At 40.1% G+C, this 20,246-nt stretch overlaps 1 protein-coding gene across 50 annotated transcripts in view; it reads left to right on the top strand.

Annotated features, from left to right (window-relative positions):
- Positions 1–20,246, top strand: part of CAST (calpastatin) — a 116,991-nt gene that overhangs the window by 83,506 nt on the left and 13,239 nt on the right. For 12 of the 50 annotated variants that reach the window (XM_070569649.1, XM_070569630.1, XM_070569651.1 and 9 more), the window contains 10 exons: positions 3,358–3,441; positions 4,403–4,450; positions 5,218–5,313; positions 6,992–7,087; positions 10,430–10,531; positions 11,044–11,127; positions 12,351–12,401; positions 12,566–12,637; positions 16,998–17,102; positions 18,768–18,872. In XM_070569649.1, the coding sequence (XP_070425750.1) occupies positions 3,358–3,441; positions 4,403–4,450; positions 5,218–5,313; positions 6,992–7,087; positions 10,430–10,531; positions 11,044–11,127; positions 12,351–12,401; positions 12,566–12,637; positions 16,998–17,102; positions 18,768–18,872 (843 nt within the window). Of the gene's footprint in view, positions 1–3,357; positions 3,442–4,402; positions 4,451–5,217; positions 5,314–6,991; positions 7,115–10,429; positions 10,532–11,043; positions 11,128–12,350; positions 12,402–12,565; positions 12,638–16,997; positions 17,103–18,764; positions 18,873–20,246 lie in introns of all 50 variants that reach the window. The other 38 variants (XM_070569647.1, XM_070569627.1, XM_070569648.1 and 35 more) reach the window with 5 other exon arrangements.

Here is a 20,246-nt window from a genome sequence, read left to right as displayed (position 1 = left end):
GAGTTCGTATGCAAAGCCTGTTAGTCTGCAGGTTATGAAACTAAATGCATTACATGTTGTTGAGAAATCTTGCACAACTTTCATTTTATCAGAGATTAAAAATGGACTCCTCTTCATGCTGCCTTACTTTCAGAGTCTGGTTAATTTAGATATTTATTGCTGGGTAGTTATCAATCAAGAAGAATATTTGTCTTGTAAAACATCTAGAATTTTAATGTATAAAGTGAACACTCATCTCCTTTGCCAAAGCTTAAATGACACCTGACTACACATGATAACATGGAGGCCATGGCCTGCTGAGAAATAGGTTTGTCTGCTCTCTTGGAAATTGGAAATTTGTAATTTCAGAAGGGTTCCAGGTGCTTCTCTTTATAAGGAGAGAGGGAGATGGCTGTAGATGGGGTGGGGAGAGCCTTCTTCTTATAACTATGGGGAAAGATGTTGAAATCTTGTCTCAAATTAGAATAAAAAAATCAAGCAACAGTTACTCTCACTGGAGTTCCTGCACGTGAGAGTGTGTTGCTGGGAAGGTTTATCCCACCGCACTCCGAGATCTTAACCAGCCTTCTGAGCCACAGTAAGTTTGTATTTGGCGGAGGAGAGTTTTAAATTGCAATTTTTAAAGAAGTTTTCAACTGAGTCCTCTGGGGGAAAAGAGGAAGGAAAGGAGAGAGTTGCCCCAGGGACATTCTTGACAAGGCAGTGTGGTGAGGGGCCATGGAAATACAGCCTGGGGACCTTCAAGAGCCACCATCCTATCAGCTCAGGGAGAGGAGCTGGCAGGTGTCGCTGTCACAATGCTGGTGCCTCTGCTGTCACTTCCTGTTCTGAGTTGCTGGGGAAGGTCTCAGTAATACCCAGCAACTCGCCTGAGTCTGGGACTGCCCTGGTCCTCAATGGGCCAGTTTCTATCTTCAGCTTTCTTTGAGGGCTCGCCGGACACAGTATGGCGTGACAAGCTTTGTGAAGGCGAACACAAGGGAGCAGGGGAAGCAGCCCTTGTCCTTCAGGACCAAGTAATGTATCGGGAAGAGAGGAAACTTGATGAAAACACAATGCGAGAGGCAGAGTACTTGGAGTAGCCAGATGTGTGAAATGTCTCGAGGAAAGAGTGGTCCTGGCAGAACCCTGGGGGATCAGGAGACCAAGTTGGGTTATGCTTCCACCACCGGAGGGCTATGGGGCAGCCAGCCAATCGTGCTTTCCCTCAGGCTTTTTACAGATAATTAGGGTGATTTAAGATGATTTAAGATAATTTGGGGAGGGAAGGTATAAACATAAATCCCAGGACAAAAAGAGTCTTAGAACCACTAAAATCAGATAAGTAGATGTGAAAAGATTACATAAATATAACTTATTAAGCAGTTTGGGTTGACTAGTTTGGGGATGCATATAAATGTTTTAAATTTCCTCTAGAAAACCTGAGCAGCTGTAAACTCTTAAAATTTTTACAAAAAGAACTATTCTTTTCCACTCTTTCCATTAGTTTCCACTTAGTTTTCCTCTAGTATCCTTTTTTTTTTTGAGGAAGATTAGCCCTGAGCTAACACCTACTGCCAATCCTCCTCTTTTTGCTGAGGAAGACTGGCCCTGAGCTCACATCCATGCCCATCTTCCTCTACTTTATATGTGGGACACCTACCACAGCATGGCTTGCCAAGCAGTGCCATGTCCGCACCCAGGATCCAAAATGGCGAACCCCGGGCTGCTGAAGCAGAATGTGCACACTTAACCACTGCGCCACCGGGCCGGCCTCTGTCCCTTTTTAATTATGTACAAAGTGTAAATATTTCCTAAGAAGATCTTCCAGTTCTCTGGTGAATTCCTGATGGAGAATTCATTACTTCCCAGATAATAGTCTGATGTTGTGATAAGGCTCATAAAGGTCGATATCCTATAGGGTTCCACAGCCACTCCAGTACGATCCATACTAGAGAGAATCCTGAGGAAAAGCTACAAACGCTTCAGAGAAGAGGTCCATGACTACTTGTCATTCTTAGAGTGTATCATAACACAAATATTCTATAATGGTACCTCGTTATCGAACTTCCCCATTTCTTTATGTAATTGCCTCGTCTAGTGCTATTTCAATTCAGTAGGCATTTGTTTTTCAGTGCTTACAGTGCAGGCATTTAAAGACTATATAGATCAAAGAGGAATAGAAAGAATCTAGCTGTGCACGTGACTCTCCTTGTCCATAAGCTAAGTGTAGTGGAGAGGGCGGTTTTATCATATGGGAGACCCTTGACTTTCATGCAGGCTGTTTTCTTGGTGGAGACCTCACAAATCTTGGAATTGGGGAGTACCACTTCATAATAGGACTTCCTCCATAGGCCGCTGTGGAATAGAACTGGGAATGTGGGGAAAAAACCCTTTCATCCTTTAATGAGGGTTGTTATTCTATAGAACAGTGAAACTGTGATTCCAAAGCCAGGAAGAGTGCCTGGCTCTCAATATTTTTTAATTAATCAACTGATCATTCAATGGGAGAACTATAATCTTAGGCTGAGATGTATATGGCAGCAGTGGATTGAGCTGGAATTTGCTAAGTGACTCCCTTTGTGCCCAGGAGCTTCTTGGTTTGTGATTTAAATCCATGCCTTGATATAGGTGCATATTATTACATATCATGGAGCTTCGCATTACTCACCGGTAGTTTAAAATGCAAATATTATACCCTAGAAGCCAGTGATCTACCGTAGAGCTACAAATGTTTCTAATGCAGCTGGTTATTCATGGTTCAGTAATCCAGTGGAGTCCTGGTGTTATTGATGGGAGTCCTTTAAAAGAGGTAAAACCGATTATCCATGGGTCAGCCAAGATTTGTGATGAGATGCTTCTCCCATTGCTGAACTGTGTTTCACATTCTTGAGAACTGGTTGTTTTCTCCCCTAGATAACTGCCTTGTTGAATAAGACAGGTGAGGGCTGTAAAAATAATTGCAGCTAATTTCTGCACTGTGCTTGACTGTCTCAAAGGGTGTTTTATTTACTTTTCTCTGGTGATCCTTGCGAGTCAGTCACATAGGTAAAAATTATTAGCAGCCCCATTTTACACCTGAAGAAACCCATCCAAAGAAAGACGTAAATGGCTTCCCAAGGTCATAGAGCACCTGAGAGCAGGGCAGGGGCACTTCCCCAGGATTCCCGCCTCTGTTGGTTTCTCTCGGTCACTTCATGCTGTCTTCCTCACGGTGCCTGCCGTGGTCTTCTGCTTTGTAAACCACAAAAAGTAGTTTTTCAGACACTTTCATCTGATTTGGTCTTCTCTACCACACCCATGAAGTACATAAAGGTATATCATCTTCTACATGTATTATCTAAATGTTTATTTCTTTTTCCCCTCCACTTTCATCAGGCAAAAGCCAAAGAAGAGAAACTAAAGAAGTGTGGTGAAGATGACGAAACAGTCCCATCGGAGTACAGATTGAAACCAGCCACGGTACATTGTCAGCCACGGTGCTAACAGCAGCTCACCCCTCTTGCCCTCATATCATGTTTTGTCCATGATGCCTAAGGACATGTCTGTCCCAGTTGAGATATTAACTCTGAAAACCCTGAACCCTTTCTTCTCTGCTCTCTACAGCTGGACTCTTTACGGGATGGTTTCCTAAGTAGTGACCATGTGGTCATTAAAATTCCCATACATTCAAGTGTTTCAGCTGTTAACAGTGCTTGACGTAGATCCTTCACCTTAAAGCAGAAGGAACAGTTTGCGAGTAATTTTTTCTCTAACTGCCAAATGGATAAAAGCGCCCTAGATCTTCGAAGTGGTAGATAGAAATGTACAACTATTTCCCAGTGTCCTCAGTCAAGGTGGTTTTGTTATTGGTGGTTTTGGTTTGAGGTGAGGATGGTAGACTAACTCCTGTTATTATATTTGTAATTTATCTTTGAAATAACACACATAAACACATGATGGAAGATAGTTGTGATTCTTATATATGCTTCTGTATGGAAAATTTCCCATTTTTAGAAATATTCTAAATTGTGAAACTTTATATCCAAAACCCTAAAAAGTGTTATAGGAATGAGATCTCCCTCTCCACCCTGGGTTGGAGAATTGAGACTTTTTTTTAACCTTTCACTAATGTAGCCGTATCTTTCTTGCCAAAGAACTTTTTAAAAAATTCTATTTCCCTATCCAATAGATGGAAGAAATTTTATCAGTAACTTTTAAAGAAAAGTAGATGTGCGTTATACTCGAATAACTTTTGGTCTCTTGATTTTTATGGGTCAACTCCTTATTCTGATGCTTTCTAAAAAATAAATCTGAAATACAAATTTACTCAAATATAAGGAAAAAAAAACAAGCTCTCCCCTCATATCCTGGAATTCCCTAAAACAAACTTAATGGGACAGGAAAGCAAAATTTTCTATTTCATTTTCAATTTCATTTACAGGATAAAGATGGAAAACCACTATTGCCAGAGTCTGAAGAAAAACCCAAGGTTAGCAAATAAAATTTTTTCTGATACTTAAAAATGGTAGAACCGTAAAGTAAAACTTGAGGTAATTCTAACAGACTGGATTTCACTGTGGAGACTCCGTCAACCTGGTATTAGGGAGAGGCAGAGGGGTTATGTAAATAGCTCAAGGTCACACAGCTAGAAGGCCTCACAGCAAGGCCAGGGCTCAGAACTCAGGCTGTCCAACTCTGGGGCTCCACTTGAATTTCATGCCGTTCTGTCATAGATTAGGGCATGTGGAGATTTTGACAAGTCACAGTAAACAAGTAATACCCCTTCACCTGAAGGAACTCTGAGGATAGCTGAACTTGCCTGCCAAACCCCCACAGAGTCGTAGGAAAGGAGTCTCTGATCTCTGTTTCCTCTGACTTATTCAGAAGGGAAATCATTAGGTAGGAAGCAGAAAAAGACAATCGCATGAGAAAAAACTCTACAGATCTTCATAGGAAAGAACAAGCAATTTTATTTGAACAAAATTACTCTGGAATTGAGGAATCAAGAAAACTCTAGACTAAATAAACCGTTAACATTTTTGTGGTACTGAGGTGTTTAGTATTCCTTATTTGTTGTGTGACGTTTCTCTTACATTGATAAATGAAAAATATGCCCTATATAAATTAGCTTTTGGTTTTAGATCCTAAAATATGACCTAACATGTGGTAACCAGAAAACAAATTTTCTCTATGAAAGCTTTTTTTGACAAAGTAAAAATAAGCACTTCATCGTATACAATGTTTCTTGTGTTACAGCCCCTGAGTGAATCAGAACTCATTGATGAACTTTCGGAAGATTTTGACCAGTCTAAACGCAAAGAAAAGCAATCGAAGCCAGCTGAAAAAACAAAGGTATGTTTCTAAAAATAAAAGTCTCTAGTTTGGGTTGTTTTCTTATGTTTTTCTATAATCTTAAAAATGTGAGACCAAAATTATTTTAGCATGAAGTGGTTGATAAAAGGCTCATTGTGCCATCTTGGTTTACATGCAGTTTTCATCTTGCCTTTTTCTGGATGTGCTGTCCTCCCCAAGCTGACCGTGACATTCTTGTAGTTTAAGTCCTGTGGTTCTCCCTTCAGGAAAGCATTCACACCCAGGCTTTCCTTTCTACTCGTGCTTCTGTAGCTGACAGTGAAAGTTGTCATCGCCACTCACCTCCAGATGGCAGTGGCGTCTGTCTTCAGTCTCTTTCCAGTCCTTGCTTTACATCCACCAGGATGATTCTGTCCCAAGCCCTTTCCCATCATTACCCTGCTCCAACTCTCAGGAGCTTCCTAGTCCCTACAAAGTAAAGTTCCTGCTAATGTCTCCTGGCCCCAGCTTCCTTTCCTACCAAGGTGTGTCCCCGTGTCACTAAACTCTGACAATAAGTGCTTGAGTGTCTCCATGGCTGTTTTCATGTGGTTCCTGCTGTCTAGAATAACTTCCCATCCTAATTGTAGATCAACTAAAATCTTATTCATCCTTTAAAGCTCTGCTAAAATATATGGCCTTCATCTCTTGCTTTTCCCTCCCCAAACCTTACCAGCCTTCCAGCTCTTAAGAATACAACATGCCAGGGGGTCTGTCATTCTTTCTTTATACATTCCTGTTAAGGCGTTAGTTACCAACAAAGTTTTGGCTGTGTTGGTCTTCACCTCTAACATTTATACAGAATTTTAAATAGATAATAATTTCCTTGAAAGACCTCATACTCTGTTCATGATCATCTACGGAGCATCTTGCATGTAGGATAGGCTTTCGTAAATGTATGGGTTAAAAGCAGTTTGTTTTAAATTTTTCTCTTGTGATAAAGTAGCACAGTGGATCTCAAACTTTAGCATCCGTTAGGATCACCTGAGGGTTTGTTCAAACACAGATTGCTGGGCCCCACCTCCAGAATTCCTGATTTAGTATGTTGGTGTGGGGGGAGGTCCAAGAGTTTGCATTTCGAACAAGTCCCCTGGTAATGCTGAGGTTGGTGGTCTAGGGACCACACTTTGAGAACCCCTGGGATAGCATTACTCACCTTGCATTTGTACGTAGCTATTTACAATTTACAAGGTGCTCTTAGACAGATATATAAAAATGATGTACTTATGTAAAAAATATTATATAATTGGGATATTATTTTCTTGTTACGTATTATATGAAAAATAAATAATATAAATAATAATGGTTGCTAAAATTTATCGAGCTTACTGTGTTCCCAGGTACTCTGCAAAGAACTTCACATGTTTTATCTCTTTAAAGCCCCATGGCAACCCTTGAGATGTAGGTACTATCATTGTTCTCATTTTACAGATGTGGAAACTGAGTCTCAGAGAGGTTAAGTAACCTACCCGAGGTAAGAGGTAAAACCTAGTTGAAATAATGGTAGCAGAAGAGTTTTAACATCTTGGCTTATTTACTACTCAACAATCCTTAGGCATTCAAGCAGATCATGCTCATAGCAAATGACAGAGCAGAGTGTATTGTTGATCCATCGTTTTTCAGTCTTACTAACCAGGTATTTCTAAAAATTCTTCATCAGACCTGTTTCTATTTGCAGGAATCACGGGCTGCGGCCCCGGCTCCTGTGGGAGAGGCTGTGTCTCAGACCTCCATGTGTAGTGTACAGTCGGCACCACCCAAGCCAGCTACCGTGGTGAGTGATCCTCTGGGCATTGAGAAGGTAATGTGTTTCCTCCCATGCACGTTCGACCGTGTATTCCCATCATATTATTTTATTCTGACAAAATAAAAATAAAGTCTTAAATAGTTATAATATCTCCTGTCCTTTGGGCTTCAAGGGTGTGCTAGAAATTCAGACTAGATTTAAATTTTCAAACTGCTGCAAGCTGTGTGTTTCTTTCACCTTCTGAAATTCTTTCTACTTCCTCAGCTATTGTGGATAATCATGCTTTTTCAGTTTCCTGCGTTTTTCAAGTCTGTTTGGAGTTCCACAAACAGCCTGATGTTACCTTTCGTTGACTCTCCTGGTGGAATAATCTGCACCAACACCATAATGAGTCCTCCCCACTCCCAACTGAAGGGAGGACAGAGGGACTCAATTCCTTTCCATTTCCTTCTTTTCTTGTCCCTCTTTCACTCTCTGAATTTTGTATGGGGTATGATATTTAACTAGTTGAATCTTGGTTTCCTTTTGAATTTTGTGGGTTTTGTTTCTATTGGCAGATAGAATCTGACTCAAGATAGTAGCTGATGAAACTATATTTCCTTACTATAGACTTAGTGAAGCCACACTCTGAAAGCTAATTATTCTAGATGCTTTGCAATATCTTCTTGTCAAATTTTCACAAGGACCCTGTGAAGTCTGTCTGATCATCTCTTTACGATAGATGGGGTAAATGAAGCTTTGAGATGACCTTGAGCAACCCACTTACCCTTTCAGAGCCTTGGGTGAGATGAAACATGGCCCCTGCTACTTTCGAGTCTAGTGTGGGTGCGGGCCCGAGCTCAAGCTTACAGGACAATTTGATCATTCTCATATGGAAAAAGGGCACTGGGAACATGCGGAAAGGAGCCTCTGCAGGAGGAACTAGGAAAGGCTTGCAGGGAGGACAGGGTCACAGTGAGAGGTGAGAGTAGCACCGCTTTCCTGGGCAGACCAGTGAACCGAGCACAGGCCAGCACAGAGTGTACACTTGGTGTGCTTGGGATAGGTGCATTTAGTGGTTTTAAAAAAGGGGGCCTTGAAGAAGGTATAGGACAAGTATTCTTGGTGCCCGAGAGTGGCTGCTTCCTGCCAAGAAAGTCCTTGGTGCCAATTGCAAATCTCCTCAAAGTCCAGGGTCTCTGTCCTGTCCTAAGCAGGACTTGACCCCCCCCCCTTTTTTTTTTGAGGTCTCAGGATACTCTCCAGAAACTTTTACATTGTGGCAACTAGGCCACAGGCCACAGTGGTAAAGAACAGGAGAGGAGGAGAGAATCTGGGAAGAAACTGGTGAAGCAAGTAGGAACAGAGGCAGTGATTAGAATCAAAAAGACAATGGCCTGCATTCCAGGGCAGAACTCTTGTGACCTAAATGTGTGTCATGTACCTCTCCTGCCAAGTGTGACTGCCAGGGCCTTGGAGGGCTCAGTTAGTCCCTTTCCAACTTTACCTTGACTGTAGAGAGTCGAGCATTGGATTTTTAGTGGACAGAAAAAGAAAGAGCTCTTATGTTTCCTTTCTCTCACCTCCTCTCCTGCGCCTCTGCTCCGCCAACTGGTTACCACGGTTGCCAAGATTACCATCGCTGAGGTTAGTTGGTATTTCTGGGATTGTGACATCCGTGGGAGCCAGAGAGAATAGCTGCGGAGTATGATAAAGTTCAGAGGACTTAGGAAGGGCTTGAGGATTCTTGAGCAAAGGGAAACAGAGCAGAGGAGGGAGAGGAATGTGTGCTCTGCGTGGTTCTAGTTTGTCTAAAAGGAAAGTTTGAGCAAATCCAGAGACCTAAGTTCTAGTTCTGAATTTGACAACATGAAATACTACAGAAATAGAAATTTCGGTCCTTAGTCCTATTTCCAGATTCCTTAATTCTTAAGACTGCTGTGTCTCCTAGCTTTTCTACCTCTGTTTCGCTTATTTCTTAAGGCCACAGGGCACAGGCTTTGGAAACAGTAGTTTCCAAAGATTTTACAGCACAGACTAGGAGAAAACTGGAGTAAAGTGTGAGCAGATGACTCAGATCGGGTAGCAACTCAGATTGCTTGGCTAAGACTTGGTTACCACTGCAGCTATTGCACTTGAGATAAAATCCCAGACAGGTTAGATACATCAGGGAGTTTTGTTGCCCCTGGAAATAAAATCTATGCAGAGTCCAACCACTAGATGGTGACAAATCACTTTCCACCCAGCTTCCCTTTCCTCACGTGATCTCTCCTTTTGCAGCACAGCTTAGCAGAAAAACTTCTCTTACTTAGAGTGATGGCTAAGTTATATAAACCAGAAAGACCCTTTTACTTTAAAATTCCAACATGTACTCCACGTGAGGTCATAGACTTTTATGATAAGAATAAACTTTGAGATACTGTTGACCAAGACCAACAGTAGGAAATTGATTGATATTGCAACCCAGTACCCATGCAGTAGAAACAACAGTTTAATGAATGGTACTTATCCTTGTTAGGTATGATGCATTCTGTTTTCTGTTCTTTCATTAAAAAAAAAAAGTCCTGGCCATGTACTATTAAATTGATTTTATGAGTCACTAATGTATGGATCATGACCTGTAGTTTGGAAGAAGCCAGATCTAGCCCTATCTTTTAGCCCAAACATAGTTTATCCTTTATTTTCCTTTTGTACCATTTATGCTCTGTGTTCATCTGGTTTAATTTTAAATACCAGCGTGGCTGGAGCTCAGTACATCATGAGGGAGCACATTTCATTTTGAACAACCAGACCACAGGTAGATGGTTCTCATTGCGTGACTCAGGTTAGTTAGCCACAAGCCACAGTCCCCTGAATCAGCGTGAACCCACTTTGACCAGTAGAAGCTACGTAGAGAAGCTTCTGTGCCTCAGTAGATACTCACACTGAGCCGCCGCTGCCTCTGGGACGGGCCAGGCTATTACGCAGAACATTGGGAAGAATGTCCTCTTGTGGCCTCTCTGAAAATCTTTCCTGTGCCCTCTCTAGAACAATCACCATAAAGATCACTTCTTTCTTCTTTCCTGGCCCTCAACTTCTCTGTGGTCTACCCATGCCATTGTCTTCCTGATTTCCAAGCCAAAATGCTGCATTAAATCTCTGAAGTTTCTTGGTGTTAATATACGTGGCACACACTTAATGTTTAATACAAGAAACTTGCTCTCATTTTTAACATTTTAGATTTCTTAAACATAGATTCTAATTCAACTGATAATTCAAATTATTAAAAGATGACATGTACTTCTTATCTAGGCCTAACATAAGGATATGCCTTTCTGACTTACTTGATGCAATCTCTTTTAAAAGGAGTGATTAACTACCTACTTAGTATATCCACTAATGTGTTTTAAGAAGGGCACGGTGCCAGATGATGCTGTAGAAGCTTTGGCTGGTAGCCTGGGGAAAAAGGAGGCGGATCCAGAAGGTGGAAAGCCTGTGGAGGATCAAGTCAAGGTAATGGCAGCTCAGGTACTTGTAGAAAGGGACTATCGTTGATCGCCCTCACTCCCAAATAAATCAGTCATTTTAAAAAAATATTTCCCACAACGCATGACCAGCTGGCTTTCTCTGTTACTGTGCACATCCTGATTGATAAACTAAACGTGTATGAGCATTAGTGTTTAAGCACCAGTGTTTAAGTGGATGGACAGCATGCACCTGTCCAAGTTCTTGGACTCGCACCTTTGTCCACCTGCATTCCCATTGCTGAGGTCAGGAGAGAAGCGGCAGCTGCCTCTACAGCTCCTCACGCCTGCCTTTAAGCCCAGAAGGCTTAGTGGTGGTGTCTGGGCCTGCTACAGTAAGATACAGTGTTAAAGATTGTGTTCCTGTACGAATTCTACACATCCAGCCATGTGCACATACTAACCCGATGATGGGTTTATTTACCTCAAATTTAGTCACTCAGGCATCTCCTTTATGGGAAAAGATGTATTAACAATGAAAATGGTATAATTTTTATTCAGGAAAAATCCAAAGAAGAGGATCGTGAAAAACTTGGTGAAAAAGAAGAAACGATTCCTCCTGATTACAGATTAGAAGAGGTCAAGGTAAACAGGCTGGGGTCTTTTTCTGTTTTATTTTAATCCATACTGAATTTCGTATGCATAAGGAAGGGACATGGAAATAGACCTGGAATATAGAGATCTTGTTTCTTAATATTTCAAATACCAAATACTTAGTCCACTAATATCGTCCACACTAGACTTGAAGGTGGCAGGGGCCCTGTCTTTCATCTCAGCCGAGGCTCTGAAAGGCTAAGTGATTTCAGTCTGAGTGTGGAGCACATGTGCCCCCCACGGTCCCATGTGTCACTTGGGAAATTTGCTGCCACTGCAGCTAAGGGATGGTTGAGAACATGCCCAGGCTCTGTTTTCCCTCCTAACTGAGGAATTGTCAGAAGGCACGAGCAAACCTGCAGAGATGGAAGGGGGGTCAAGGAGTTTATGTCAGTCAGGGGAAGCGGTGATATTCTCAACCATTGCACCTCCTCTCATTTTACATAAACAAACAGAAAACCACCATGACCAGTTTATCAGGAAAAATCATATATACATAGCTTTATATACATAGCTTTGCAGTTATTTATTTTTGTGTATGTGAATAAATGGGATTTACCTTTTATTTATAAATCTTCTTTTACTAAAGAGCCCCAAATGCTTTACTGATTTTTGTCCTGTTACTCAGAAGTGGCACTGAGAGGCATTTGAAGCTTGGCATCATCCAAGCCCTAAGTTTCACCCCAGGGGAGCTCGCTGAGGGCGGAGACTGTCTGTCCTAGTTTCTGTGGTGTCCCCAGTGCCTCCATACAGGGCTTGGCGCAGAATCAAAGCATATTATTTGTATGTATTGCCTATAGAGTAAACCAGCTTTTTCTAGGCCGCTTCTGCAAATCCCAACCCCCAGGCAGGTGAGGGGCTCATCCCGTGCTCCCACAGTGTCCCCGAGTGCCCCGTCACAACACACATGCCACACTACATTAACTGTTCTCATGTTTTTCTCCTGCACTAGTTTGTGGGCTTCTGAGGTCACAAGCCACGCCCAGTCTGTGGTGCAGCCCCTGTGCCTAGGGAAGGCCTGACGTATGTGGGCTGTTTGTTGACATGACCTAATTAGAGCATATCCTCTGGTGAGAGAGTCTAATGATGAATCTAATTTGTTGTGTACAACAACGTCAAGTATAAGCTGTCAGCCTCTTACAATGTTTACAAGAGTTCACATGCAGGATAAATGTGAAATGATTTCAATGCTGTGTGTTTCCGCCCCTGGATAGGATAAAGATGGAAAACCACTCCTGCACAAAGACCCCAAGGAATCACTTCCGGTAAGCAAGCCAGTTTTCTCTGAGTCTGTCTCAGTTGGCCCTGATTGTTAATTCAGGAAGGGCATAGCTTTCTTTTCAATCAATTGATGAGCATATAAACAGTGACATTTTGAAGAGGAGACCAATGAGATGGTGTTTGTTGATACATTTCCTGGTTCTTGCAGCCCTTGAGTGATGACTTCCTTCTTGATGCTTTATCTGAGGACTTCGCTGGTCCCCAGGACACTTCATCTCTTGTAAGTCTGACACTCCTCTTTATTTCCTTACTTTTAGAGTGGCAGAAATACACGGAAATTTGCGACTTAGAATCTGACTTGGGAACTGAGGAAACAATCACAAAATTAATGGCCCTTAACCCATCGTAGCCATTAAAAATATGTCTCCTCATGGAATATTATTCCTGCATAGCGGATGTTTTCAACAGTGTAGCTAATCCAGTGAGCATGTACTGTATCCAGCACAGCTACGAAAAGAGAATTTAAAATTGAGTTTATCTAAAGTTACCTCTTAGAAAACTTTACCTGTTTATTTCTGCAAGTCATCGTTTTCCAAATTGCCTTCCAGAGAAACATATCTCCATGTTGGAATAGATAGCCCTCAAGGGGAATTCTGTTACTAGAAAGTTTGGGAAATGTTGAATAATGGTAAGCAGGTTTATAACTGAGGATTTTTCTGGTTTTTTTATGTGCACACATATTGTAAGTCTGTTAGAGTTCCTAAACTTATATAACTGCAGCACCTTTATTTGTGGGGTTTGGGTTATCTATTTACAGGGTTTCTGTGTGGACAGTGGCATGGAAAACGTGTCAGTTGAGAAAGAGAATGAGTGACAACTAGAAGAAATGATTCCGTGGAGTTGCCTGAAGTTTTTGCTTTTATTGAAACAATAAACCCTTCAAAGAAGGGATTACTAACCAGTGCATGCTCCTCACTACACTCATATGAAAACACCACGCCCAGGCAGTTCAGTCACCCTGTTCCAGGACCTTCCTCTTATCCTCCTCCATACAAGCAGACCCTGACAGGAGGCACCCCAGCCCTGATTTAGAGAAGAATACAGAGTTAGAAGTATCTCAGGAATGTGGAATCATCATTACAATGATGCAGAACATCTGAACAAATTGTGGGGGAATCAATGCCTTAATTCCCTTCCTCCTCCTGTCTTTATTATTATTACAATAGTTAGGGTCTTTTAATTTTAGAAATTCAAAGAAAATGTAACAGTGAATTTATATGCCCTCCTCCCCAAGAAGATGTATAGCAGTGAAATGATTAGAGATAAAACAACCCTTTTTTTTTTTTTTGAGGATGATTAGCCCTGAGCTAACATCTGCTGCCAATCCTCCTCTTTTTGCTGAGGAAGACTGGCCCTGAGCTAACACCTGTGCCCATCTTCCTCTACTTTGTTTTATTTATTTATTTATTTATTTTTTGAGGAAGATTAGCCCTGAGCTAACATCCGCTGCCAATCCTCCTCTTTTTTGCTGAACAAGACCGGCCCTGAGCTCACATCCATGCCCATCCTCCTCTACTTTATATGTGGGATGCCTGCCATAGCATGGCTTGCCAAGCGGTGCCGTGTCTGCACCCGGGATCCAAACAGGCAAGCCCCAGGCCGCTGAAGCGGAACATGCGAACTTAACTGCTGCACCACCAGGCTGGCCCTAAAACAACCATTTTTTTAAAATCCCACTCTTAGAAAATGAACAAATCTAGCAAAGGAAAGAATTTGTTAGTGACAACAATTTAGTTAATAAAGTAGAAATAACCAATTATGGTAAAGGTCAATGGTCAAAATAGAAAATTATTTCTAGGAGACAGTCCCAAGAACTTTGTGGGAGAAGTATCATATGCTGACTCATAATTAATGTTCAAATATAAGAGAGAGGTTACTGTGCATGCCATGTGCTTTGATCACAATAAAATGAAACATTTTATTTAAAAAGAGAAATTTAAAAATATTCTAATAGTACTGAAATCAAGAAGTAAATTCACAATAGACTATTTTAAAAATCAAGGATAAGACATTACAAATCAAAATCTTTGATAAGCAGCCAAAGAAGAATTCATGAGATACATTTATTGTCATAAATGCCTTCATCAATAATAGAGAAAAAGAGAGAGTTGATTAACCAAATGTTTATTGGATTTTAAATTTTGAATTTAGATAAGCTATTATAAAGCCATTATAGAGCTAATACTATGTATTATAAATAATCTTTTATTTTAAGTTTAAATAAGCTATTATAAAGTAACCACCCAAAAGAAAGGAGCAATAAGTGTAGTAGGAGAGAAAATTAGCAGCCTGAGAGTTAACTGGCCAACAGTTGTTTCTTTTGAAATAACTAACACTTTATAAAATACTGACAAATATGAAAGAGAAAAACCTTACAAATATAATTAAATTTTAAAATGAGAACAATAATCAATGTAAGGATCAAATAAACTATTAATAGTTCAAAGCCAACAGTTGGTTTTTGTGAATGTCTAATATTTTATGAAACATTGGCAGATATAATAGAGAAAAAAGTCTTACAAATAAAATAAAATTTAGCTTTAAAGTGAGAAAGATCTCATCAGTCCAAGAGAGTGACTAAATTATAAAGAAACACTATGGGCAATAATTTTCTAAGAAATTTTTAAACAAAAATATAAAACATAAAATTCACAGAACATAAGCAAAAGAAAAACTGAAGAGATTAGAACTGTTCTCAAACTTTCCTTGCAACAGAATTTTAAAATTGACTCTTAAATGTTTGACACCCAGATCATTCCCACGTGACATGAATGTGTCCTGCAGAAGATGGCCTACGATGGTTGTTTCTACAAGTAATGATGGTGCTAAGGTCACTTAAATCTATAGATGTAAAATTATTAACAAATGGAATATAAAATGATTAGAGTAATTGTTTGCCATTGTCAGAAATTAAACATTCAATAGCAGGAAAATAATCAACATAGCAGAGTAGCATATCAAATAATGTCCATATAAAAGATGTATTTCAAGCTTTACATACATTCATATTCTAAATAAAAATCTTTAAAAAGTAGATAATCCTTTAATGTGTTAAAGAGCATCAATTTAATTTCAAGAAAAATAGTATTTATCTAGAGGCATTTCCCTTAAAAAACAAAAAGTATGAAAAGTTTATTTTATTGTCATTTCTGCTTAATGTTGTATGGAAGAATCATTAAAAACGTGTGAAAAAGAAATGACAAACATTAAAGGAATATTTGTGTGTATTTGTAGATATCTATAATTGTACAACACATTTGTAGGTAACATTATGTATGCTATGTATATTATTAGTAACAGAAAACATGATTATCTGAGATGTCAGGCTTATGTAAACAAAACTGCAGTAGAAGAAATGAATAGAAAAATAAGAACACAAAGCCTACATCTAAAACAGTTTGACTAAATGTCTTAAAAGAATGATGATGATTGTTTCCAGTCATTTTATAAGTCAATTTTTTTATTAAAATATCAATAAGGAGGGCCCAGCTGTGTGGTCTAGTGGTTAAGCTTGGCACGCTCCACTTTGGCAGCCCCAATTCGGATCCCAGGCATGCACCTACACCACTGATCAGCAATGCTGTGGCGGCAACCCGTCTACAAAATAGAGGAAGATTGGCACAGATGTTAGCTCAGGGCAAATCTTCCTCAGCAAAAAAAAAAAAAAAAAAGTCAATAAGGTACTTTATATAACTCAATAAAAATTTACTCTGAAATATATTTGAAAAATAAATGCATACAAATACTGAAAAATGCTTTTTTTATAGTAGTTAGCATTTTTACTAAATATTGAAAAACATTTTTCAGTATTTTTAGGGAAGATTAACCCAACTGAACACTTGGATCTGCTATACAATAATGATAAAAAATACAGTTCTGAGTCAGGAAGCAAAGCCACAGGTCAATGGAAAAAAATCAAGATGTGAACAAAATGACAGATTTAGTATATTTTTAAAGTCAGAGAAATCATTATTTCTGAGAGATTCTGGCATAATATACTATTTAACATTAAGAAAAAATAATAAAAGAAACCTCATACTGTATACCAAGTATTAAAGCAACAGTAGTACATCATTTTATACCTAATAAATTATAAGAATTGAAAATATGTGATAAATACCTAAGTTAGCCCAGAAAGGCCATGGGAAACAGGCATGCTCGTTCATTGCCTTTAGCAGTATGAGGCAGTTTGGCGGAAATAGCTAGCACCGTGAAAAGAACTTAGAGTGACTTCTAGACCTTAGAGCGACTAATTTCAAACAAGAAAGCTGAAAAACTGCAAACAGCCTAACTGTATAAGAAATGTGTGAACAAACCTTGAAACTCGAAGTTGTTATTATTGAACAACATTTATAATAATAAATAGGAATAAGAAATAGGAAATGGTGTAAAATAGCACAGTGGAATAGGAAGTCAAGTATAAATTGCTCTTAAGATTGTGTTACTGTGTGTCCATTTGCATCAAGAGAATAAACAATCAGATAGCTATAGTCAGAGTTGTATTGAAGTAATGACATTGTGGGCATAATTTTGTATTCAACATATTACTGATCAAAGTAACCTTTTTTTTTTTTTTTTAGCAAAAGCAATTTGAAGATGCTAAACTCTCAGCTGTCATCTCTGAAGTGGTTTCCCAAACCCCAGCTCCAACCACCCATGCTGCGCGTCCACCCCCTGACGCTCTGGTAAGCAACATATCTTGGAAACATTTGTTGTCGCAGCAGCAAGAAGAAGAAGAAAGAAACTAGTACTTTTGCTTAGACTAAATGAAAAGAGGTAAAATTGTTAGGAAGATTGGGTGCTTTCTGTTTCAGAAGCGATAAGACTGGCTATTTAGGGAGATGACAGAGAATATCAGAATGATTAAATGAAACAATGTATGCGAAAGTATTTTACACACAGTTGAGGAGCCTAACGTTATTGTTGCTTTGTTAGAAGAATTGAAAGTGCAATAATGTGCATGTGTATGTGTTTGAATTATTAGACTTTTAAAATTCTTGAGCTTTCTTGATAATTATTTTTCTTCTCCTATCTATTTTTCCTGACACATGCTGTAAATACTATGCATTATTTAACCTCAAGTTTATTTTATGGAATTGCTCAGTGTTTGAGCTTCTCGCCCCAAAGAATTCACAAACATGTCATGGAATTGCATTATTTTCCTCTCATTCACACCAGTAAAAATTTGTGATTTTCATGCCACCAATAGAAAAACCTCAGCATCAATATTGTTTTAATTATTTGCATGTTCTGAGGCAAGACTGTGGGACCAAAGCTTTTCCAGACTTCCTTGATTAATTTTGTGTGCAGTACCAAATTATATATTATCAAGGAGACCACGCACATCAAAAGATAGAGATTGCCCTAAACCAGATCCCCATCTCCTTTGGTTGAGAACAAGTGCCTCGTTTGCTAGATGGAGATGAAGGAGCTCAGTGAAGTCAGTTATGCTTCCTTTCCTTTTGATGTAGCATCAAAGCTTACTTAGTGCTGTGCTCGAGATTCTGAATGAGCTCTCATCCTGTTGGGTCAGCCTCGGGATCGTCTGAAAACATCCAGAGGCACAAATGATGAAGCCCAGACTCAGCTGTGGATACCTCCACCGTTAGCAGCTATAATCCTGGGCTCTCATGAAGCACTTAAAACCAATAAAATGTTCTGTGTGTGTGTGTATGTGTTACACACCCACCATGATGAAAGTCCCTGTGCAACAGAAAGGAAGAATCGTTAATAACCCAGGCTGCCGTTTACGCTTCAGTTTTTAATACTCAGGTCGGAGGTTCTGCCCTGATTGAGGCTATTAGTAAACATCCAGAATCAAAAGCCTTTTTGCCTTTCACAAGTAAAATGACATCTTTCCCATCAGAGTCTAGTTTTGTTTAATATTTTATTTGAAGACATCACTAAAACTAGGTACAAAACGTTATTTAAATGAATATACTTGGGAATCAAAGAGTAAACTAAGCCATCATAATGCGTGTGAGTTTTCTTTGCCAGGGACCTTTGACTGTCACCAGCAGTGCCTCATACACTGAAAGCATCGTAAGACCTCTTTTCTGGAAAATCAGGCCAGGAGCCCCATCTTTTCAGGAGGGACTTGTTTTCTTGGAAGAGGAAGACATCTGGGGCGGGGCAGGGGTAGGCAGGCGCAGACTAGTGCTGAGAATGAAGGGTCAGGGAGAAGGAGCACCAGCCGAGGGTCGTGGGTCCAGCACCTTCCACCTGCCCTGCCATCTCCCTGGTGAAAACCCCAGAGCCTGTGGAAGTCTGAGTGGCAGTGTCGGGGCCATGCTCCAACAGGTGACCTGATTTGGCCAGCCAGTGACTAATTCAGATTTACTTTTTAGCAGAGTGACAACAAAGAACTCGATGATGCCTTGGATCAACTTTCTGACAGTTTAGGGCAGAGGCAGCCTGATCCCGATGAGAACAAACCAGTAGAGGATAAAGTCAAGGTAAAAGAAAAAAATAAGTGAAATGTAAGATTTGTATAGTATGGAACAGCCTACTCTCCACACACACGGCAAAAACCACTCTGACTTTGTCTGGAGTTAGTGAACAGTCAGATAACCGCAGTCTCATTTTTTCCTTCTCTGTGGTCTATATTGCGTTTCTTCTTTTCCGCAGGGAGGACTATGTTGTGGCACAGATTCAGGCAAATGTCCTGTTTGTGAGACTAGACTTTGTTAAGATGGAAAAGCACAGCTCTGCTTTGTTAATTTTATTCTCTTCCCGCATTAACTTTTCCTGGTTTTATCTGGTAGTAAAGACATCATGTATCAGAGACACGTGGATGTGCATTTTTTAGGTTGACCTGTTCTGTATGTGTAGTGGCAGAGGTCACCTATTTGGCAGAAGTTTCCCTAGCAGCCTTCTCTGCCACCATCACTAACTGTGTGCAAACTCCTAAAGGAAGAGAGCACTGGACCAGGAGTTGAGAACTGTGCCGAGGTGTGTCTACAGGCACAACCTGTTAACTCTACCTTTATACAACATGTATGGGTACCTGTTTATACTTAACAATATACAATAGTTTACAATCTGTTTAGCGTGGAACAAGGAAGTAACTGACCAGCCAAATTGATGTCCCAAAGACAGGGCATTGCAAAAATCCTTTGGTCTTGATTCTGTCATTTTCATAGGAATATTGATGTGAACTTAACATATATTTGAAAAATGAAATTATGATGATGCAGGAAAATAAAATCTGTACCCTCCCAAGGGGAGGGCAGTGAGTGTTACTGAGTCTGTGATGGGGAGAGCAGCCACAGCCCACTGAGGTGGGGATGCTGGGAGGTCGGTGTTGCTTACTCAACAGCAGGTCACCTTCACCTCCAACACAAGCGGTCAGCATGTCCATTCAGATTTGCTGCTTGTCCTGGTCTTTCAGGGTTGCTTATTAATAGTCACAGTGGTAAATATTAGCTCTCAAATGCCAAGGTACAGTAACTTGTTTTTTGGTGAGGAAGATTGGCCCTGAGTTAACATCTGTTGCCCATCTTCCTCTTTTTGCTTGAGGAAGATTGTCGCTGAGCTAACGTCTATGCCAATCTTCCTCTATTTTTCACATGGGATGCCACCACAGCATGGTTTGACCAGTGGTGTACAGGTCTGTGCCTGGGATCCAAACCCATGAACCCTGGGCTGCCAAAGCGGAGCGTGCGAACTTAACCACTATGCCACCAGGCTGGCCACAGGAACTAGATTTTTTATTTGAAAAGTGAAACTCACATAAAAAAAATTTTGTGCCCTTGGTTTTATTTCCTCACATGGTTTCTGAGGATAACTATTTAATCATTTATTTCAATTGAAAATACAGGTAGAAAATT

The sequence above is a fragment of the Equus przewalskii genome, chromosome 13 (assembly GCF_037783145.1).
Source record: "Equus przewalskii isolate Varuska chromosome 13, EquPr2, whole genome shotgun sequence".
Classification (NCBI taxonomy): domain Eukaryota; kingdom Metazoa; phylum Chordata; class Mammalia; order Perissodactyla; family Equidae; genus Equus; species Equus przewalskii.
Note: the sequence above shows the minus strand (reverse complement) of the source record. Positions and strands in the feature narration are given on the sequence as shown.